This window comes from Drosophila pseudoobscura, chromosome 2 (assembly GCF_009870125.1).
Source record: "Drosophila pseudoobscura strain MV-25-SWS-2005 chromosome 2, UCI_Dpse_MV25, whole genome shotgun sequence".
NCBI classification, from domain to species: Eukaryota; Metazoa; Arthropoda; class Insecta; order Diptera; family Drosophilidae; genus Drosophila; species Drosophila pseudoobscura.
In genome coordinates, this window is record NC_046679.1 from 26,661,777 (window position 1) to 26,681,366 (window position 19,590).

Below are 19,590 nucleotides of genomic sequence, written 5' to 3' on the forward strand. Positions count from 1 at the left end.
CAGTCAGGGCTTCTGTAATGGCGCCCGGTGTGACGTTGTTGAAGGCTCCCTCGATATCGAGAAAAGCTATTAGTGAGTATTCTTTGAGATGCAGTGATTTTTCTACACTCGAGATCACTTCGTGAAGTGCCGTTTCCGTGGATTTTCCTTTCCGGTAGGCATGCTGCGCACTTGAGTACAGCTGGGGACTTATGGTGGTCCGTAATTGTAACCCGATAAGTCTCTCAAAGGTTTTGAGTAGGAAAGACGATAAACTGATTGGTCTAAAGTCTTTTGGGGTTGAGTGTGAGGCTTTGCCTGCTTTAGGGATGAAAACTATCCTAGCCTTAAGCCACGCTTGCGGTATTGTACATACCGCCAGTATCTTCCTGAAGATACTATGTAGCCAGTTGATGGCCGTCTCCCCGGCCCTCTGAAGCTGGGCCGGGATTACCTGGTCCGGGCCTGGCGATTTAAACGGGTTGAAGCTGTTTACTGCCCAACTTATGTTCCGTTTTGTAAGGATATGGTCCATCGATTCTACCGATCCCTCTCTTGGGAGGTGAGACGGCTCGGTGGATGTGCATCCGGGAAAGTGCGTGTCGAGCAAAATGTGCAGGGACTCCTCACTAGAGTTGGTCCACGTGCCATCATTCTTTTTGAGGTACCCTACCGAGGGGGTGGTTTTTGAGAGAACTTTCCGGAGTCTTGCGGCCTCCGAGGTTTCCTCGATTTCGGAGCAAAATTTTTGCCAGGAGGCTCTTTTAGCCTTCCTCGTTTCCTTTTTGTATAGTGCTAGACTGGTTTTATAGTCTGCCCAGTGAGTATCCTCCTTAGTTCTTGTGGCTCTGTTGAATAGAGTCCTGCAAGTTCTACGAAGGGTGTCTAGTTGCTTGGACCACCAGGGGGGTTTCTTTTTTCCCCTTGGTCTGGTAGAGGGACATGCTGCCTTGAAGGCTTTGTTGCACGCATCCGTAAACCTGTACACAAGACGGTTTAGGTTGTCTTCAGTGTTCGGGCAGGTAGGGGCGTTAGGAGGGAGTAGCTCCTCCAGCGTTGTGCTATATTTTTCCCAGTTGGCTTTTCTGGGGTTGATATAGTCTGTTGGTTTGGGAATATCGAAGGATAATATCGTCTCGATATACCTGTGGTCCGAGAAGGAGTGGTCTCCTAGGACTCTCCAGCTCTTGATTGTGTCCAGCAGTTTGCTTGACACTAGCGTGAGGTCAATGACCTCCTGCCGATTTTTAATTATAAAAGTGGGGTCATTACCCCGATTGCATATGAATAAATTTGAGTTCAGGATGAAGCTGAACAGTGACTCACCCCTTACATTCGTGTCCGAACTCCCCCATTGGGTGTGGTGGGCGTTGGCATCGCAACCTATAAGTAGGTCTTTGTCCGTCCTTTCGCTGTCGCTGGCTATTTTGCGAACAAGGTCGCTCGGAGGATCATCCTCCTCGTGGGCCATATAGGATGCCACCAGCCTGAGATGATGACCTCCTAGTTCTAGGCTTGCCGCCGTGTTATCTCCATCGCTATAATTGTGGAGCAGAAAGATATTTAGGTGCTTTCTAGCAAGTATGCAGGTACGGATTTTACCTTCATTTTGGGATACAATGATCTTGTATTCCCTCGTCCCCAATCCACAGACCTTGCCTCCTACCACCCAAGGCTCCTGGATCAGGACTACGTCGGCTCCGCTTGCGTCTAGGCGGAGTATGAGAGCAGCCGATGCTGCTTTACAGTGGTGGAGATTTATTTGAAGGACCCTTAGGACCATCTTCAAGATTCTCCACCACCGTGATGTCCGCGTCCGAGTCGTCTGAGACTCTCTCTCGGCACATTGACTCGAAGTCGAGCATCAATTCCGTATCTGAGGAGAAGCCTTCCTGGTCTGGTCCAGCTCGTCGTCAGGCGCTTCGATCTCCGCAACGACATCCTGCACGTCTGGGTTGACGACAGGAAGCGCCGCGGCCGCCGCGTCCGATTTGTACACCTTGATGGTGACCGAGCTGAAGCCGAAGTTGAGCTCTCCTTTTGCTGCCTCTATCGGGGCCAGCGACTCTTTATTGAGAACGAGAACTGCCTGGTTAGTCGGCCCTTGTGTCGTCTCAACTTTGGCTACCTTCCAATCGGAGGTTGGTAGTCCTGGGTTGCACCTCTGCAACATCTTGAGGATGCGTTCTGGCTCCTTAAAGGTAGCCGGCACCCAAATTCTGGCCCTTGGTCTGCTGGGCACCTCGCTCCAGTCGACTGCGACGAGTTTCGCCCCAGCATACACCTCGCCGACCTGCGCTACCGCCGCTTTGTACAGCTTCACAGAGCGCTCGTCTTCGCAGGCAATTATCTTTACATTGCCCTGGAACCACCCCATGTCCTTGCAGACTGGCGGAGGTCCAGGGTCTTTGTCGAGGAGTTCGAAGCAGCGGTCGGCCAATGCCGCTTCCACCCACTTCCACTGACTCCTTGGGATTCTCCCCTCTGCGCTGCCTTTGTCGAGGACACCAATTAGCGTCCTCTCCTTGGCAATCTGCGCAAAGGAGACATTTGGCAGCACTCTGGAGCGCTTTGCTACCGGTCCCGGTGTCTCCTGCGAGCGCTGCCTCTTGGCTTGGGGAGCCACCTTTTTCTGTTCTAAGGTGAACTCCGGAAGTACGGCCGAAGCCCATTCCACCTTCTTCAGCCATTCGGCTGATGGGCTGGCTTCACTGCTGGCGTGTTGCCGACGGAGTATGTGCCCTGCACTCCTCTTTTCGGCATATGAGTATCGTCTGGCTTGGGCACTTGTCGACGGCAAGTCAACCCCCTCCGCTTTACCAGAAGGTCGGGCAGCCGCAATATTGCTTAGCTTCCCTTCCAAGGTGTCAGCTTCGGGAGTTGCCTTGCCACCCACACCGGATTCGGGATGGGACCCCCTCAATGTCAATGGGTATGACGAATTCATTTAATTTTGCTGCAATATCTGACAGTTTTTCGCAATTTTTCGACTCTTTTTTGGCAGGGCGTAATTAGGGCAGTGGCGAATATATATTAGGTCATGATAGATGGGAGTGTGGACATCAGATTTACCAGATGTTTTCAGAGCAGAACCATACACCCTTCCCACTTTTTCCTGCTGCCATTCTGTCATTTTCTAAGTAGTGTAGCACATACTAGGACTTATCTATGATGAACTGGAAATCAATAAACATCGTACATAAATTCCACTATCTGGATGCTTATCGTCGATTCAATTCGTGTGTTTTTTGCTTTGCAATTGAAAGCAATACTCGTACACGATCAGGGGCCACAGTTAGCAGCCAGAACTCCTACTGAACAGCATGTCGAATCCCATCTCTGAGACCTGGCCGGCCTGGCTGGACCAGCAGGAGCTGCAGAGTCTGCTCAAGCAGGAAATGGCCGACTTCAGGAGTATCCAGAGCATTCGGGGCAAGTGGGAACAGAATTTGGTGCGACCTACGTACAGTGTCCAGCTCCAAATAGAGTGTGCGGGTAAGAGTGTCACTGGAAAGTACATGAGCTCCATTTCCACTACTCAAAAGTGTCCACAGGCAGCAAGAAACGTTGTCTGAGCTTCTTGGTGAAGTCCCCTCACATGTCGCCCAGCGGAAGGAGGTTCCCCATTGAAGGGGACTTCTCGATGGAGCTTCAGATGTACGAGAACATTCTGCCCGCTCTGGAAGGTCTTTACAAGGCTGAGGGCCAGGACATTCGGTTCAGCGTCCCGTTCCTCAGGACACGGAAGACCCGGTGCCTGCTCTTGGACTACGCCCAACCAAGGGGCTACAGTGTGGCCAACACGCCCAAGGGCCTGGAAAGACCCGCCATGGAGGCAGTTCTATCGAAACTAGCGGCTTATCATGCGGCCACGGTGCGCTATATACAGACGGGTTCCGATAAGAAAAGAGAGCTGCCAAAGCTCGTGGCCGGTGCGGCAGGGGAGCTCAAGAGCTTGCTTCAACTTCGATTCCATGAGAGCCTGCGAACGCATAACGCGAGAGAGTACGAAGACAAGGTGGTGAGTGATCGACTAATGGATACCCTTACCATTGTTAAGCAACGCTCTCCCCTTCGGCACAGAAAGCGTTCCAGAGGTACGTTGGAGGAACCATCGACCATTCAGACACTAGGAACTCTTTCAACGTCATCCTGGTTGGGTCCTGTTTGCCCAACAATATACTCAACAGCACTGATGCCTTTGGGCACGTTAAGGACTCTCTGTTCATCGACTTTCAGGCCGCCAAATACGGGCCAGCCGCGTATGACCTCTTCAGCCTGCTTCTGACGGCACCCGCCAGTCCGAAATCCCTTCACTTCGATGGCTACCTGAAGTTCTACCACGATCAGCTAATAGCCAATCTTGGCCTGCTCAAGTACCGCGGCAGGCAGCCCACCCTCACCGACCTGCAACTGGATCTGCTGAAGTACGGTCACTGGGGTAGGTCGGGCCTCCGTTGAACCCCCAACTGTATCTAAAACTCGTATCTCGCTTTTACCTTAGCCTTCGAGGTGGCCACGGAGATTCTGCCGCTCGTTCTCTCTCCCTTTGGCAGCGGTGACGAGCACGTTGACGATGACATAGTCGAGCTGTTCAGGAATCCAGTCTATTCGGAGCAGATAAGGGAGCTTCTGCCATGGCTGGAGGATCGTGGCTACTTCGAAGAAGAATAAACACCCAAGAGAGAGAGAGAGAGAGGTGGAGGTGGGGGCTCATTGTGACATTCAATAATGTTTGGGAACAGATAAGAGCAAATAAAACACCCACCTAATAGTGAACAGGCACAATGGGGGGGAAGAATCTGCTGTCGCGTGCTAGAATGGGATGGATTCAAATACTGCGCAATCATTGCACTCAATAGTTGCTAGAAATCTTACCAAACAGGTCCCCCCCCCCAAATACATGCAAAAAATTTAATCTAACGACGCAATCGCGCAAAAGCTCGATCCAAAAAGCTTTATTTGTTGACAAACTCGTGCTCGATCTACAAATAAAAGGCGTCTGCCATCAGACGTTGACCGAGAGTCGAGACGAGAGCCAGTCGAGAACAATGGTTAAGGCAAACGGGAGCACAGCTGGGGAGCAGGAACAGGAGCAGCAGCAGGTACCGGAATGGCTGGATCGGGAGTTGTTTGTGGAGTTTCTAGAACGCGACTTTGAGGATCTGAAGAGCATCAGGGAGTTTAGGGTGGAGCCAACTGGCGGCAAGGGAGAGAACTACACAACCCTCTTGCTGCGTGCCAATATCACCCTAGAGCTGAATGGTACGTGGTATATTTGCATTTGATCGATGATTAACTGTTTGTTAACGGAAGGCCTTTTGCACCAGATGGCTCTCTGAAGAGCACCTCTTATATGGCCAAGGTGCTGCCAAATACTGCCAGCACACGGGCTTTCGTTGCCACTTGGAAGGTGTTCGAGAAGGAGAGCAACTCGTATGCCAATTACTTGCCAGATTTCGAGCGGATGTATCGGGAGGCCGACAAGGAAGTTACCTTTGGGCCGCGCTACTACCAGCACTCGAAGCAGCTGGACGAGGATCTCATTGTCCTGGAGGATCTGGGCCAGCGTGGCTTCAGGAATGTGAAGCGTCAGGATGGCTTCGATATGGTGCACACCAAGGCGGCCCTCGAGAAGTTGGCCCAGTTCCATGCCGCTTCGGCAGTGCGATTCGAACTTAAGGGACCGTATCCAGAGATTTACAACCGGAATCTGTGCGGCACAGAGGATAACTTCAAAGAGTTGCGGGAACAGCAAACCAAGACGTTGGTCGAATCGCTGCCCCTCTTTGATGCCACGCACCTGCAGAAGACAATTGTAAATAGATTTTCCGATTCTCATTCCGATATGCTAATTGGGGCCTTTACAGGAAACCTACAGCCGAGCGACAGAAGACATGTTCCAGGCGTACGCACCCCAGATAGAGAACGAGTTCCGTGTGCTCAACCATGGCGATGCCTGGTGCAACAACTTCATGTTCCAATACGACGACGAGGGTCGGCTGAGCGAAACGTATTTCGTAGATCTGCAGATGAGTCGGTACTGCTCCCCCGCCCAGGACCTGCTCTACATGATCCTTTCCTCCGTCAACGGCGACCTAAAGATACAAAAGTTCGACTACTTCATCCACTACTACCACGAGAGACTCACCGAAAACCTGACACTGCTGAAGTACCCCAAGAGCCTGCCGAAGCTCAAGAGCCTGCATCAATCGATTTTCCTTTACGGGGACTGGAGTAAGTACCAGAGGATTGCTTTGTTCGGTTCCACTAACAAGATTTTACCTTACGTGCGTCTGTTTTATTAGTTTTCCCGGTGGTAACGCTTCTCCTGCCAATCGTCCTTATCGATGCCAGCGAGCATGCCAACATGGACGCCCTAATGGACAAGGAGGGATCCGGCGACCACTTCAGAAACAGCCTATTCCACAACTCGCGCATCGAGAGACACCTTAAGGAAATCCTCCCTTGGGCCCACAGTCGAGGCGCCTTCGAGGTGGTCAACACATCCTAGATTTCTGTTCACAGATGTAAGAATTACGGGAATAAACCAAATATAAACAATACAATAGAAATCATTTCCGACTCCGTCTGCACTTTGAGCGGAAACTCAATTAGAGGTGAGGTTCGGATCACATTCACTCAATTCCCAGCACTATCACTCGTGCGGCACTGATAAAACAATAGACTATAATACTTGTAGTTATCAACAGTGCGAGCTATCGGCGATGTCCACTGAGCCAGTGATTTGTGCGACGAAACTAAGCACGGTGCTGATATTTGCAGTCAAATATCAGTCCCTAGACGTTCGCACAGTTGGACGGACGCACACAAACCTCGATCCCTATTCGAACAAAGAGTCAACGTACACCTACACCTCCACAATGGGTCTACGAAATTCCAAGCCGAAGCGTAGCTATGAGGTGACACCTCCACAATCCGAGAACCAGAGCCCACCCCAGACGACATCCCCGACACCCACCGCGGTGCCACAGATGAAATCTGACGAAACACACAGCCCCAGCCCCAGCCCCAGCCCCAGCACCATCCCCATCTCCAGCCCCAGCGAAACAACAATTCCCGACGGCACTTCTTTGGTGCCAAATTGGCTGAATGAGACGCAATTTGTGAACATACTTGCTGCGAGTGTTCCTCACTTTTCGAAGATACTTAGCTTCCGCGCTAGGCCCGCCATGTCCCCCGGAGAGAACTACGCCACTCTGATGCTGAGAATCAGCATCGATGTGGAGCTCGATGGTGAGTACTACCTGAGCCCGATATAAACGTACCTAAAAATAGATTATAGCCTATAACTCACGATACGTAATTACTGTTTGTCGGTGTTTGTGTTCGGTTCGGACTGCGATAACTAATCGTAAAATATCTTCAATTTACTTATAACATTGGCACAATAAAAGTCCGCTGTTGGTATTTCACAATGATAATAGGTATTGCTTGCCGTAGCTGGCTCGCATTAGCCATCTAACAATGACTGACCAATTTGATTGTACTTGAAGGTGCAATGTAATTAGAGTAGTTTTTCAGGCAAATATTCTTTCGTTACATATCGCCCTTTCCCTTTTCCAGACAAAAGTACTAAGCACAAATCCTTCATGATGAAGGTGCCCCATAACACCCCTCAAATGGAGCAAATGCTGGCCATGGCAAACTTTTTCAAACTTGAGAATATGGCTTACATCGATATATTGCCGAAACTGGAAGAGCTGTACAGGGTCAAGGGAATGGAAGTGGCATTGGCACCACGAGCCCACAGACTGGACCCCAGCCAGGAGCCCAAGCTGGCCTATACCGTGCTCATGAACGATCTGGGACAGGACGGCTTCAAGAATTTGAATCGTCTGGAGTGCCTGAACTTGGAACAAACCAAATTTGTCCTGCGAAAAATGGCTCAATACCATGCGGCCACTGCAATGATGATTCAGGTGTATGGGCCTTATCCAGATACATTGATGAATGGTATTTTCGGAGCAAATAAAGATGCCATAAAAGCCTTTATGGACGGAATGCTTGGCGCCTTCCAAATTACATTTATGGAACATCTGAAGGACCTGAAGGATGGCGAGAAGTACCGGGACAAGCTCGTGAGTCGAACAATAAATTGGGTACAAATTTAATCGTACGATGTACCTAACACTGTATTCTTACAGACCAAAACATTTTCGCAATTTGTCACGGAGTTTGTGAAGCTAAGCGAATACGATCCCTCGGAGTTTAATGTTTTGAGTCACGGCGATTGCTGGACGAATAACTTGCTGTTCAAGCTCGACCCCAACGGAGAAATAGAAGATATGGTGTTTGTGGACTTCCAAAATCCGAAATACGGATCCCCGGTCCAGGACCTCTTCTACTTTATCATCACTTCCGTGCACATAGACTACAAGTTGGCATATTTCGACTTCTTTGTAAAGCACTACCACGATCAGCTAACCAAACATCTAGATCTGCTGGGCTTTACAGGACGCCAGCCATCGCTCCGGGAGCTCCACATGCAGTTTTATAAGTACGGAGAATGGGCGTTGTACTCCTCGATAACCGTGCTGCCTGTCGTGCTCTTGGATCCCACTGAGGGTGCCACATTCGAGAATTTCATGGGTGGCACCGAAGCAGCCGCCAACTTCAAAAACCTCTTGTACTCGAACCCACGCTACCGCAGCTATATCGAGCAGATACTACCTTGGCTGGACAATCGTGGTCTCTTGGACGTAGAGTGAGTACTATAAATGGATGGATGAAGTCAGTTGAGAGGATGATTTTTGTTACATTTCGCAGCCAGCCGATACAGAATGAAGATCCGTTGCCCTTGCAGCCCAAATCCTCTAACGTGATCTTGGACTGGCTAACTGTAGACGACTTTAGTGATATTATTGCCGCCACAGATCCAGAGTTCGAGAGCATTGTGAGCGGTTGTTCGGAATTGGCAACCAAACCAGGCGACAACTATGCCTCCAAACTGCTCAAAGTTGACATCAACGTACAGCTAAAAGGTCTGTAAAGTATTGCTAGCACACATATTGTTTATACTATAATTACTACAATCTTTTATCAGATAAAAGCGCCAAGAGCTACTCGTATATCCTGAAAACACAAGTGGCAGCTAGTGATATGATTAACTTGGCCGACTTCAACCTATTTCCCAAGGAGATTATGGTGTACGACAAATATGTGCCCGGCTTCGAGGCACTCTATAGGGACGCAGGCCTAGCAGTTACGTTCAGTCCGAAGTCCTATAGACTGAGCAAGCCGGTCACAGCAGATACAGAGTATCTGATTCTCGAAAATCTGCAGGCAAGAGGATTCAAGATGTGCGATCGGATGAAGGGTATGGACTTGGAACATAGCAAGTGTGCGCTGAAAAAGCTGGCTCAATGGCATGCAGCTTCACTCCAGTACAAGGACCTCAATGGACCCTACCCCGCGCTCTGCCATAAAGGCATCTTTACCGAGAAAACGGCGGAGATATTGAAGCCCATGTTTGCCCAGAACAGGGACAAGTTTTTGGATGTAGTGGCCAAGTTTGATGGAGCTGATGAATATATGCATAAGCTGGTAACAGAAGATTTCTCATTGGCCAATTACCAAACTCACTCTCTTCTCTTTCTCTCTCTCGCTGCAGCCATCCATTTTGGATGCCCATGTGGCGGAAGTCATTAAAGATTCCAAGTTCAATGAGAAGGAGTTCAATGTACTCAACCATGGGGATGCCTGGGTGAACAACATCATGTTCAAATACAATGCGGACGGACAAGTCGAGGAAACCTATTTACTAGATCATCAGGTCTCGCAGTACGGGAACCCAGCCCAGGATCTATATTATTTCATAATGAGCTCCACCCAGTTGGATATTAAAGTTGATCAGTTTGATTATCTCATCAGATGGTATCATCAAAATTTGGTGGAACACGCCAAACTCTTGAAATACTCCGGCTTTGTTCCCACACTTAAGGAACTACACTTCATTCTGATACAGCATCCCATTTTTGGTACGTCTTGGCCAGTCGGCGTACTACTCTATATATATGGTCAATTAAATCTCACTTGTGTACTTTTCCAGCGGTCGGCACTGTGGTGAGTACGCTATCCATTTGCCTGAACAAAGCCGATGACAACTTTACACCAGAAGCCATCTTTGGCGATAATCCTGAATCCGATGTCTTGAGATCAGAGCTAATGAGCAATGAACGATACAGAGCCAACGTTGAGCGTATTATGCCATGGCTAAATAGACGCGGGCTGCTCGATTTTGTAGTGGATTCTGTGGAAACCCCCGGAAAAACTGAATAACACATAAGATTCAATATTAATATTTACTACAGAAACAAGATATTAGATATTATATACTTTTTATATCTGATGATCACAATACTAAAATATCAGCAGCAGAAGCAAAAGCAGGTAAGACTTCGCCCTACTTAGTAGCTAACTTGATGGCCAAATATATGCTTGATATAAAGATAGCTGCGATAGCCAGCTTCTTCAGATTAGCTCGATTCACGCCTTTAATTGTACGAACCACTTCTAGATTGAGGCGGAACACATTCCGACTCTCTTCTATAAATGCAGCCCGCAACTCGTCATCAAAAGAGCCATACTGGCTGTTAAACACGCGCCGTAGCTTTGCCTTCAGTACATTAATCTGGGGAATAAAGTAGTTACATGTAGTATGAGGTACAACACAATTTAAAACCCCAATACTGACTTTGACTGGAAAGAATGTGGCCTCACAGCCAGGTGGACAAATCGTGACCTGAGCTGGCATTGGGCGCGCCTCCAAGTCTTCCTTATCCATACCAATGGAAGCAGCATTTGCAGTAGCTACCTCGGCATCTGCCTCAGCCTGCTTCTGTTGCTCCTCCTTGTCACCCTTGGGGAAAATCCACAGCTTGCGTGCAATCATTCGCTTCTTTTGCAGCATTTGGCCGCCTGACATAAGTGCCATGTACATTTGATACGCATAAGCAAAGAGAAGGAGCTCGTTCTGGGCCGACACCTTCTCCAAGTGTTCTAGATATTTCTTGACAACGGGCCGCGGCTCATATGTGTCCTTCCAGTTGGCACCGTAGAAATAGGCAAAGTCCCTTTCGAATGCCTCGGCTCTATGCAGCTCCTTTGGCAACAAGCGCTCCGGCAGACGGGTCTCAAAGAACTTGTATAGCTCGTAGAAAGCTAAAAGGCCATCGTACCAAACTTCATCGTCCGAAAGGGCTGAAAAAAACACGCATTTTAACAGGCATATCAACTGACTCCTGTCCAAAATCGAACATACCGAAGGCGAATTTTGCATTTACCAGAACGTCGGTCAGATTATGCACATCTTTTGTTGCTTTTCTCAGTTCCTTTGTGAACGTCATATCCACATACCCGTCATCGCCCAGGTCTTCTCCGGCCTTGTTATCCGCTGAGTGTTCCTCGACCGTTGACATTTTGCGCAGTTCTCAAAAAATAAAAAATAATTTTATATTACGACGTCTTTGTTTTAAAAAATCTGTGTACAAAATATCATCCCTGTTTTTGCTCGGTTTATCGGTTTTCGATTTCTTTGGTATTTTCTGTATTCCAAAAGCCGGCCACACTCTATATTTTAGTGCATAGTTTTTTTTTAATAAATTGTAAAAATACTAGAATAAGCCAAGTTTTTATTTAGCAATCAAAGTAAGTGTTGCTGGATATTCATGTGGCGTAAGCCACTGTTCAGTTGATGGAAAATTCTACCATCTGGGTGGAAAATCTCTTCCGTAGAGGCTAATGCAGGCTAATATGTCTGAACACAAAACAACATTTAACAAACCTTTTACTTTCATTGTACTCACAAAACACACATGTATTAACACCAATTGCAGTTTAAGAAGCAACAAGAACACTAGAAACCACACACCGCTTTGGCCCTGGCACCACACACACACACTCTTCTTTTCGCCCCACCTCCCCACGCCTGCTATTTATTTTTCCTCCTTTCCACGCACACCTCCTACGCCGTATCCAACAGTTGCTTTGATAGAACGATAGAATACGTACACTTAAAAGATTTTGAAGAAAATCAAAAAGCAATGTCGGATCTCTTTACCACTTTCGATAGCAACGGCGACGCCGAACACAATAACTACACCACTTCTAACAGCGGCCATCGCAACAGCTCAATGGCCTCGCCCTCTCAGCACAGTCCCATGACGAACAACAGCAACTCATCTTCACAAAACGGTGGCACAAGCGCGGGCACAGCGACTGGTTCAGGTGGTGGTAGTGGAAAGACATCCAATCATACAGCCTCAGCCGGAGGTGAAAGCACACCAGTAAGCACGTTCATTGTATCCAGACAAGTTGATTGGATACTGAATCTCGGATTCCTTTTCAGATGCTGACAAAGCCACGTCTTACGGAATTGGTTAAAGAAGTGGACACCACCACGCAATTGGACGAAGACGTAGAGGAGCTGTTGCTGCAGATAATAGATGATTTTGTCGAGGACACGGTTAAGTCAACCAGCGCATTTGCGAAACACAGAAAGTCCAACAAAATTGAGGTGCGAGATGTTCAATTGCATTTCGAGCGAAAGTACAACATGTGGATACCCGGATTCGGTACAGACGAACTGCGTCCGTATAAACGCGCCGCAGTCACAGAAGCGCATAAGCAACGCTTGGCCCTCATTAGGAAAACGATTAAAAAGTACTAGCCCGGCTTTCGTTGCATGCTCCATACATGCCACCAATTTTTTTAAGCTCCGAAGTAGTATAAGAAGAAAGTTACTCCCATTCTAACAAACTAAATAAAAGTGCATTCTTGATTTTACACGTATTTTACGACCCTCTCTAGGTCATCCACCTTGATGGAATTGAATACAAATGATTCGTCAGTATATTTTGAAACTGTGACGTATTTTTCGGTATATTTATGCGGGTGAGACCGTATATCGTGCGCGACTTATTGTCCACTTATTTCTGATTTTGCACAAAAACATTAAAAATTGAAGAAGAAAACCCGACAATATCTATAATGAAGCTGCCGGTAGTTTGTCGGACCTGCGATTCGACAGATGCTGATAATCTTCTGAAGCTGGCCACTCCCACAAAAAAATATCCAGACAAATTGCTTTCGGACATCTTGAGCGAGCTCACCGACATAAATATTAATGTAAGCTCCACATATGTGTTTTATGTAAATATATAAGCCATGTTTGAAATCTCTTCTGCAGCTGGACACATCTGGTAACCAGAGGCTTCCACAGTGTTTGTGCAGCAGTTGCACCAAGAAATTAATGGGAGCCTATTGCTATGTGAGGCAGGCGCTGGCCGCCAATGAACTATTGCTGAAGCACCTAAAAAACGGTACCGACTGCTTGCAAGAAACGCCTATGGAACTATGTGCGGAGCAGCATGTGATGGTGAAACTAGAAACGGAGGATGAGGATGGAGGGAAAACTGAAACAGACATAAATTGCTCTGGGTTACCTGAAATGGTCCCAGAAGAGAGTCCAGACGAAAAAGATTTCGACAGCAAGAAATCTGTTGATCCTCTAATAATGATCGATTCTGTCAAGCAGGAAACTGTCCAGGCCAGTATAGAAAAGCATGGAGATGACGAAGCCGAGTCGGACTTTGAGGACGAAGAGTATGTGGGAGACTTCCTTCTAAAAAGCTAATATAACTGATGTCTATGTTTTGCAGCTCGCTGGATAACTTGCCACTGGGCCAGCGCATACAGAAATGGAAGACGGGAAATGGCGATGCCCTGCGAAGCTTAAACCTGTCGATTTACAAGTGCAATGAATGCCCAAAGAGCTTCAAACGAGCCGATTATCTGAAACGACATCAAATCAGGTCTCATAAGCCGGAATCGCGTTGGTTCTCCTGTTCACTCTGCATCCGGAAATTTAATAGCAGTGATGCCTTGGAAATGCATCTCAAAGTACATCGAAATTCCAAGCGCTCGGCTAATATAAGTGAGCATAAAAAGGCAAAGTCTGTGGATCTAAATCTTTGCAAACCGCATGGTTACAAGCTCATCGAATGCATGATCTGTCAGAGTCAGTACAACAAGATTGCGGACCTGCGACGCCATTTGGAGGAGCATCCGGAAATTGTTACCTTGGGAGTGCGCCCGAATATGGAACCCAATGAGTTGGCGGAGTTGTTCTATCCCGATAGATCCGATGCCAAGGATGTTGGCGAGGATCAATTAATTGACTTGATCCGCAAAGATTTGGCAGGCGGCATTTACCATCGCTTTTATTCAATAACCAATCAGTGTGGCTATGAAATGAACCTAGACAGCTCTGACACTGATAGTGAGCTGGACGTGGAGTCCGAAGATCAACAGAAGAAGCGAAAAACTAGAAAGGCCCACTACAGCTGCGAGCTGTGCCAACAGAGGTTCACAAGGAAGTATCAACTCTACGATCACCAGCGTCAGACGCACAGCTGGTCTGAAGCCCCTCATGTTTGCGGCCGTTGCGATGGGCGCTTCGTCAGCTTGCAAATGCTAAGGCATCACAATGAGTCACAGTGCAGAAATTCTCAAAAGCGATTCCTTTGCCACAAGTGCCCACTGCGGTTCCGGTGGAAGCACAACCTGCGAGCCCACTTCCGAGAGCATCGAATCGCTGTAAGCCCCTCAAAATTACTTTTATTCCTCCTATTGTTATGTTACGTTATTTTGCTGCTTGCAGAATCAAACGTTTGAATGTTCCCAATGCAAGCGTGTTTTTGACAAGAAAAAATCCCTGACTGTTCATTTACTCAGCGCTCACGCTGAGGAATCGAAGCTCATTCCGTGTCAGTGGTGTACGCGCAAGTTCTATCGCCATGACTACCTGGTGAAACATCTAAAGCGTCACGGGCTCAAGGAGCAGGACATTCCGTTGGCCGAGACCCTGATAGCAGCCACATCGAAGCGAAATGGTGCCAAGCGCATTACCTGCAAAATTTGCAACCTGGATTTTGACCGCATTACAGATTTGCGCGCCCACATTCAACTGGAACTAAAGCTGTCTCTCTCGCTGCACCATAGCTACGATTCCCCGCATAACTACTCCATAACCAATGAATCCGGCTTCGAGATGCAGCTTGAGGATTCGGAAACAGAGGACGAAGTACAAACTGGACTGGGCTCTGGCAACCGTCCTCCCTACGTCTGTGAGCTTTGCAGTGTCCAGTGCAAGCGCAAATTTGAAATGATCCAACATCAACGGACCATGCACCGCTTCGACAAAATGCCTCATGAGTGTGATAAATGCGTTTTTAAGTGTGTGTCCAAGGTATGTTTTTTGGCCATACAGCCATTGTATAATTTAAACTCTCAAAGCTTCTCATTTTCAGAATATTATGGACCATCATCTTCTAGGGCAGTGCAGCAGCACAGAGAAGAAGCATGCATGCAGCAAGTGCACCTATAAATTTATGTGGCCTGAGAATAGGGATAAGCACGTGCGGCTCCAGCACAGCGAGGTCTCCGAAAGCACCAAAGCAGCTCCAAAGCCGACAGGTGGTCTTGCCGATATGGTCGCCACAGAGGACGGGGTCCAGCTGCTGCAATGCCCGCACTGTGATCGCACCTATCAAATGAAGTCGCGATTGAACAACCACATTCGGGACGTTCACGTAAACGGGGATCGAAAGCGCAAGGATGCGATCAAGAGATTCCTTTGCTCGCTTTGCGGCAGAGAAACACGGTCGGCTGCTGCTCTGGTTACCCACATGCGACGCCACACCGGCGAGAAGCCCTTTAAATGTGATCTATGTGAAATGGCTTTCCCGAGACACTCGGAGATGGCTTCGCATCGCAGGATGCACACGGGGGAGAAACCATTCCACTGCACAGTTTGTGGCAAGGACTTTGCCCGGTCCGACAAACTGACCCGCCACATGCTCACCCACAGCGGATTGAAGCCGCACAAGTGCACGTACTGCGAGAAGAGCTACCGGCAAGCCAAAGATCTGAAGCTCCATTTGCAGCAGCACACAGGCGAATGTCCATTTATCTGCGGCACCTGTGGCGAGCGCTTCATTCAAAACATCACACTGGAGAAGCATCGCCTAATGCGCCGCCATTTCGATTGGAGTTTGCCATAATTTAATAATTAAATAATAAATGCATCATTTATTCGACGGATATCTGCAGACCTGTTTTTTATTTTAAATGTGGGAAAATATCCTTGGTCCTTGATAAGGACTATCAAAGTAGGGAAATTTTTTCGGTTTCAGGAAGTCATCGCACACCTAAATTGACCCACAAATAGAGGAGAAAACTTAATATATATGGATTATCCTTATGCAAGGATCAAGGATACTCTTCCGATCACAGGATGCCATCGCACGTCCCGATCGGCCAACAAGTAATGGAGAAAATTAAACTTTTTTAGCTGGGGAAAATATCCTTGATCCTTGGTCCTTTCAAAGGACTCCGTAAGAACGGACATTTTTCCGATCACAAGGAGCCATCGCACGTCCCGATCGGCCCACGAATATCGGAGAAAACACGAAAAGTAAACTGGCCTGATGTTGTTGTGTCCCAATTGTTGTACAACAACAACCCTGATTTTGCCGCCGCTCAAATCAGAAATTTTGGTCTGGGATACCAGGCCAACATAAATCAGCAGAAGGTCGCTGCTTTTTTAGCCCCCGAAAGTATGCACCACAAAATTTTCCCCACTTTCTAGAGTTGCTTACTGCTGATTTCTGTTGGCCTGGTATCCCAGTCCGAAATTTCTGATTTGAGCGGCGGCAAAATCAGGGTTGTTGTTGTACAACAATTGGGACACAACAACAACAGGCCAGTTTTGTTTTTTTCTTTTCTCCGTTATTCGTGGGCCGATCGGGACGTGCGATGGCTCCTTGTGATCGGAAAAATGTCCCTGTTCTTACGGAGTCCTTTGCAAGGACCAAGGATCAAGGATATTTTCCCAAGCTAAAAAAGTTTAATTTTCTCCGTTATTTGTTGGCCGATCGGGACGTGCGATGGCATCCTGTGATCGAAGGAGTATCCTTGATCCTTGCATAAGGATAAGCCATATATATTTAGTTTTCTCGTCTATTTGTGGGTCAATTTAGGCTTGCGATGGCTTCCTGTGATCGGAAAATTATTCCTGTTTTGCTGAGTCCTTTTCAAGGACCAAGGGTCAAGGACATTTTCCCCAGCTAAAAATATTTAAATATTTCCGTTATTTGTTGGCCGATCAAGGCATGCGATGGCTTCCTGGGAGCGGAAGAAAATCCTTGATCCTTAGATAGGAAAATGGACATCCCTTTTTTACGATTTTCGCAAAAACCATGATGTTCTTTCCTGTATGCTATATGTATCCCTGGGCGTGGGCAATGAAATCATGCCAGAAGACCCCCAAATAATAAAAAAACGAGTCATTTGATTTAGGGACCATTTCTTGGCCCCCGTGGTTATTTGAATACTTTAATTTGAGAAAGACAACACTGGTAACACGCAAGTCGAACAATCTAACACTTGCAATTTTGGGCAGCGATCATTGGGACCAGAGCAAATCGCCGAAAATAGTTGACAAATACTGTGCTGTGTGTGTGGTGTGAGGGGGTGGCGTGATGGTGCGTGCATCTTTGGCAGTTCCGTTCTTCTTATGTGCTGCATAGGGTGGCAAGCTACCATTGGGCTGATTACAATTTGCTTAAACATTTAACATAGAGAATGGGTTTGGTGGGGGGCAAAAAGTACCTCCGGCTTAGCAAATGCCAGCTTTCGGGAAGCAACCAGCATCGCCGGCGCCATTTCCACAGGGTCCTGCAAAAGATCAGTTTTAGTTAGCCAGATGAAAAGACACAAGCGCCTGCCGACTGACTCACCGCCACAACGCGAAAAGGCACCCGGGGGCCCATAGCTAAGCTTCTGGATGGTACACTTCTCAATGGGTCCGCTGGGGCGACAGTAGGAGGTGTAACGAGCCCAGGGCAACGGCTCCTTGGGCGGAAGGCAATTCGGCAAGTAGCTCAGCTTGTATGTAGTACAGTTCTCCACTGGTCCCTCGTTGCGGCAGAACCCGGCTCTGGGTACGACGGCCTCTGGCCGCGGGAAGCAAGTGACATCCACCGGCATGTACGACAGCTTGTTGACCGTGCAGCGTTCCATGGCGCCGCTGGGACGACAGAAGGCCGAGCTCGGCATAATGGGGGATCGGCGCACGTGCGGCTTCGGCACAAAGTCGTGCTTCTGGGTGGTCATGGCGTACATGGGCCCATCGAAGCGCAGTCCATTTTCCATGGGTCGAATGGGCGCAGTGCGTTCAGCACAATTTGGCTGATAGGAGAGCTGAAGGAGAGCCAGTATTAGTATTACTATTCAAGCTGGAGACTAAAATATACCCACCTTTTGTATGGTGCATCGCTCCAGTGGGCCGGTGGGACGACAGAAGGTGTCCCTGGGCAGGATCGGCGTGGGCTTGGTGCGCGTGGCATCGACTGGCATGTAGCTAAGCTTGTAGACAGTGTTCCCGGCAGAGGGATCGTTGCCAAGGAAGCGTAAATTGGATACCGGCATCACCGGTGCAGTGCGTCCCGGATTGCAGTTGGGCATGTAGCTCAGGTTGTAGGTTGTGCAGATGTTCTGGTAGCGCGGTGGCACGCACCGGATCTTGTCCGCCCAGGGAGTGGGCTCCTTGGCCGGCAGGCAAACCGGCATGTACGACAGCTTCTGTATGGTGCAGCGCTCCAGCGGGCCGCTCGGCTTGCAGTAGTGCGATTCCTGGGGCACGGCCTTGGGCGGCGGATTCTGGCAGACGTCGATCGGCATGTACGACAGCTTCTGAATGGTGCAGCGCTCCATGGGAGCGGACGAGGTGCAGATGGCCCCGGCCGGCTTGATGGGCTCCCGCTTCGCCACACCCTTGGGCACGTAGTCGTGCTTCTGGGAGGTCATAGCGTAGATGGGTCCCTCGAAGCGTAGCCCGCTCTCCATGGGTCTGATCGGCCTGGTGCGCTGGCCCGGGCAGGGCGGCATAAACGACAGCTTCTGCACCGTACACTTCTCGAGTGGTGCGGTGCTGGTCCGGATCTGGGAGCACGGCAAGATTGGACGGGCTCGCAAGTTGTCCCCGCAGTTGCCGTAGTACGAGCGTCGGTAGATGGTGTCCGTATCTAGAGGCGCCGTCGAGCGCATGAAGTTGGAAACCGGCAGAATGGGTCTGACGCGCGCCGGCTGCTGGTAGCAGCAGCCGTTGTAGTCCCCGCAATCGCATGGCGGGCACGACGAATTGGGTGGACAGGGGGTGAAGTCGGTGGGCGCCTGGCAAGGATCGCACACGTTCGGGCAGTATGTGTTGCAGTCGCCCGACATAGCAGTGGTCTGCTAAATCTGATTTGTTAAATGTGGCAGACAGCGGCGTAATCTCAGAACTTACAGCTTGTGTTGTTTATGTTGCACTACGTGGGACGGGGCACGGGGCTCGGGGCACGGGGCACTTGTCAAAGGAATTAATTTTGCTTGCCCGAGCGGAGAACAGTTGCAGATCACACTTAAAACATTCGGAACGACTAAAAATTAATTTTGTTCAGATATTCACGACGAATATATGTTACACACAGACTGGGGATACAGATAGTACTGAGAAAGAGTAGTACAGAGTGACGTTTGGGGGCC

General features: G+C 48.7%; 7 protein-coding genes across 10 annotated transcripts; 5 read left to right on the top strand and 2 right to left on the bottom strand.

Moving 5' to 3' along the window:
• Nucleotides 1–2,908: 2,908 nt before the first annotated feature.
• On the top strand, nucleotides 2,909–4,876 carry LOC4802846 (uncharacterized). Its single transcript, XM_001359645.4, has 4 exons — nucleotides 2,909–3,474; nucleotides 3,534–4,000; nucleotides 4,063–4,420; nucleotides 4,484–4,876. The coding sequence occupies exons 1-4, from the start codon at nucleotides 3,303–3,305 to the stop codon at nucleotides 4,651–4,653; spliced, it is 1,167 nt and encodes a 388-aa protein (XP_001359682.3). The 5' UTR covers nucleotides 2,909–3,302; the 3' UTR covers nucleotides 4,654–4,876.
• Nucleotides 4,877–4,977: 101 nt separating this feature from the next.
• LOC4802849 (uncharacterized) lies at nucleotides 4,978–6,545 on the top strand. Its single transcript, XM_001359647.4, has 4 exons — nucleotides 4,978–5,244; nucleotides 5,310–5,797; nucleotides 5,850–6,216; nucleotides 6,288–6,545. The coding sequence occupies exons 1-4, from the start codon at nucleotides 5,031–5,033 to the stop codon at nucleotides 6,491–6,493; spliced, it is 1,275 nt and encodes a 424-aa protein (XP_001359684.3). The 5' UTR covers nucleotides 4,978–5,030; the 3' UTR covers nucleotides 6,494–6,545.
• A 162-nt stretch (nucleotides 6,546–6,707) lies between these two features.
• On the top strand, nucleotides 6,708–10,351 carry LOC4802848 (uncharacterized). The gene is made up of 7 exons (XM_033376502.1): nucleotides 6,708–7,236; nucleotides 7,567–8,081; nucleotides 8,148–8,707; nucleotides 8,770–8,984; nucleotides 9,047–9,546; nucleotides 9,614–9,980; nucleotides 10,052–10,351. Exons 1-7 carry the CDS (start codon nucleotides 6,708–6,710, stop codon nucleotides 10,279–10,281), a joined length of 2,916 nt encoding a protein of 971 aa, XP_033232393.1. The 3' UTR covers nucleotides 10,282–10,351.
• Nucleotides 10,324–11,495, bottom strand: Ho (Heme oxygenase). Its single transcript, XM_001359648.4, has 3 exons — nucleotides 11,264–11,495; nucleotides 10,697–11,202; nucleotides 10,324–10,633 (listed from the first exon to the last, which is right to left on the bottom strand). The coding sequence occupies exons 1-3, from the start codon at nucleotides 11,418–11,420 to the stop codon at nucleotides 10,406–10,408; spliced, it is 891 nt and encodes a 296-aa protein (XP_001359685.3). The 5' UTR covers nucleotides 11,421–11,495; the 3' UTR covers nucleotides 10,324–10,405.
• Nucleotides 11,496–11,544: 49 nt separating this feature from the next.
• Taf12 (TATA-box binding protein associated factor 12) lies at nucleotides 11,545–12,788 on the top strand. Of its 2 annotated transcripts, none has more exons than XM_015182650.2 (3): nucleotides 11,545–11,649; nucleotides 11,838–12,287; nucleotides 12,350–12,788. In XM_015182650.2, exons 2-3 carry the CDS (start codon nucleotides 12,045–12,047, stop codon nucleotides 12,668–12,670), a joined length of 564 nt encoding a protein of 187 aa, XP_015038136.1. In that variant the 5' UTR covers nucleotides 11,545–11,649; nucleotides 11,838–12,044; the 3' UTR covers nucleotides 12,671–12,788. The 2 variants fall into 2 exon arrangements, with proteins under 2 accessions (XP_015038136.1, XP_001359686.2); XM_001359649.4 differs by having other exon boundaries at nucleotides 11,561–11,649; nucleotides 12,074–12,287.
• Nucleotides 12,789–12,858: 70 nt separating this feature from the next.
• On the top strand, nucleotides 12,859–16,112 carry LOC4802852 (zinc finger protein 84). Its single transcript, XM_001359650.4, has 5 exons — nucleotides 12,859–13,128; nucleotides 13,190–13,605; nucleotides 13,662–14,598; nucleotides 14,663–15,250; nucleotides 15,312–16,112. The coding sequence occupies exons 1-5, from the start codon at nucleotides 12,991–12,993 to the stop codon at nucleotides 16,062–16,064; spliced, it is 2,832 nt and encodes a 943-aa protein (XP_001359687.3). The 5' UTR covers nucleotides 12,859–12,990; the 3' UTR covers nucleotides 16,065–16,112.
• A 1,272-nt stretch (nucleotides 16,113–17,384) lies between these two features.
• Nucleotides 17,385–19,539, bottom strand: LOC4802853 (stabilizer of axonemal microtubules 1). Of its 3 annotated transcripts, none has more exons than XM_015182651.2 (4): nucleotides 19,352–19,539; nucleotides 18,322–19,299; nucleotides 17,802–18,264; nucleotides 17,385–17,739 (listed from the first exon to the last, which is right to left on the bottom strand). In XM_015182651.2, the coding sequence occupies exons 2-4, from the start codon at nucleotides 19,285–19,287 to the stop codon at nucleotides 17,681–17,683; spliced, it is 1,488 nt and encodes a 495-aa protein (XP_015038137.1). In that variant the 5' UTR covers nucleotides 19,288–19,299; nucleotides 19,352–19,539; the 3' UTR covers nucleotides 17,385–17,680. The 3 variants fall into 3 exon arrangements, with proteins under 3 accessions (XP_015038137.1, XP_033237150.1, XP_001359688.2); XM_033381259.1 differs by having other exon boundaries at nucleotides 18,322–19,305; XM_001359651.4 differs by having other exon boundaries at nucleotides 18,322–19,296; nucleotides 19,352–19,538.
• Between the last annotated feature and the right edge of the window lie 51 nt (nucleotides 19,540–19,590).

Excerpts from the sequence above, each read along its gene's own strand:
- LOC4802846 (XM_001359645.4), top strand. The coding sequence starts at position 3,303 with ATGTCGAATCCCATCTCTGAGACCTGGCCGGCCTGGCTGGACCAGCAG. Across the intron at positions 3,475-3,533 it reads GCTCCAAATAGAGTGTGCGG|GCAGCAAGAAACGTTGTCTG; the intron begins GTAAGAGTGTCA and ends AAGTGTCCACAG. Across the intron at positions 4,001-4,062 it reads GAGAGTACGAAGACAAGGTG|AAAGCGTTCCAGAGGTACGT; the intron begins GTGAGTGATCGA and ends CCTTCGGCACAG.
- LOC4802849 (XM_001359647.4), top strand. The coding sequence starts at position 5,031 with ATGGTTAAGGCAAACGGGAGCACAGCTGGGGAGCAGGAACAGGAGCAG. Across the intron at positions 5,245-5,309 it reads TATCACCCTAGAGCTGAATG|ATGGCTCTCTGAAGAGCACC; the intron begins GTACGTGGTATA and ends CTTTTGCACCAG. Across the intron at positions 5,798-5,849 it reads CGCACCTGCAGAAGACAATT|GAAACCTACAGCCGAGCGAC; the intron begins GTAAATAGATTT and ends GGGCCTTTACAG.
- LOC4802848 (XM_033376502.1), top strand. The coding sequence starts at position 6,708 with ATGTCCACTGAGCCAGTGATTTGTGCGACGAAACTAAGCACGGTGCTG. Across the intron at positions 8,708-8,769 it reads CGTGGTCTCTTGGACGTAGA|CCAGCCGATACAGAATGAAG; the intron begins GTGAGTACTATA and ends TACATTTCGCAG. Across the intron at positions 8,985-9,046 it reads CATCAACGTACAGCTAAAAG|ATAAAAGCGCCAAGAGCTAC; the intron begins GTCTGTAAAGTA and ends ATCTTTTATCAG.
- Ho (XM_001359648.4), bottom strand. The coding sequence starts at position 11,420 with ATGTCAACGGTCGAGGAACACTCAGCGGATAACAAGGCCGGAGAAGAC. Across the intron at positions 11,203-11,263 it reads AAATGCAAAATTCGCCTTCG|CCCTTTCGGACGATGAAGTT; the intron begins GTATGTTCGATT and ends TGTTTTTTTCAG. Across the intron at positions 10,634-10,696 it reads CCACATTCTTTCCAGTCAAA|ATTAATGTACTGAAGGCAAA; the intron begins GTCAGTATTGGG and ends TTTATTCCCCAG.
- Taf12 (XM_015182650.2), top strand. The coding sequence starts at position 12,045 with ATGTCGGATCTCTTTACCACTTTCGATAGCAACGGCGACGCCGAACAC. Across the intron at positions 12,288-12,349 it reads CCGGAGGTGAAAGCACACCA|ATGCTGACAAAGCCACGTCT; the intron begins GTAAGCACGTTC and ends ATTCCTTTTCAG.
- LOC4802852 (XM_001359650.4), top strand. The coding sequence starts at position 12,991 with ATGAAGCTGCCGGTAGTTTGTCGGACCTGCGATTCGACAGATGCTGAT. Across the intron at positions 13,129-13,189 it reads TCACCGACATAAATATTAAT|CTGGACACATCTGGTAACCA; the intron begins GTAAGCTCCACA and ends TCTCTTCTGCAG. Across the intron at positions 13,606-13,661 it reads TCGGACTTTGAGGACGAAGA|CTCGCTGGATAACTTGCCAC; the intron begins GTATGTGGGAGA and ends TATGTTTTGCAG.
- LOC4802853 (XM_015182651.2), bottom strand. The coding sequence starts at position 19,287 with ATGTCGGGCGACTGCAACACATACTGCCCGAACGTGTGCGATCCTTGC. Across the intron at positions 18,265-18,321 it reads AGCGATGCACCATACAAAAG|CTCTCCTATCAGCCAAATTG; the intron begins GTGGGTATATTT and ends GCTCTCCTTCAG. Across the intron at positions 17,740-17,801 it reads TGCCTTTTCGCGTTGTGGCG|GACCCTGTGGAAATGGCGCC; the intron begins GTGAGTCAGTCG and ends GATCTTTTGCAG.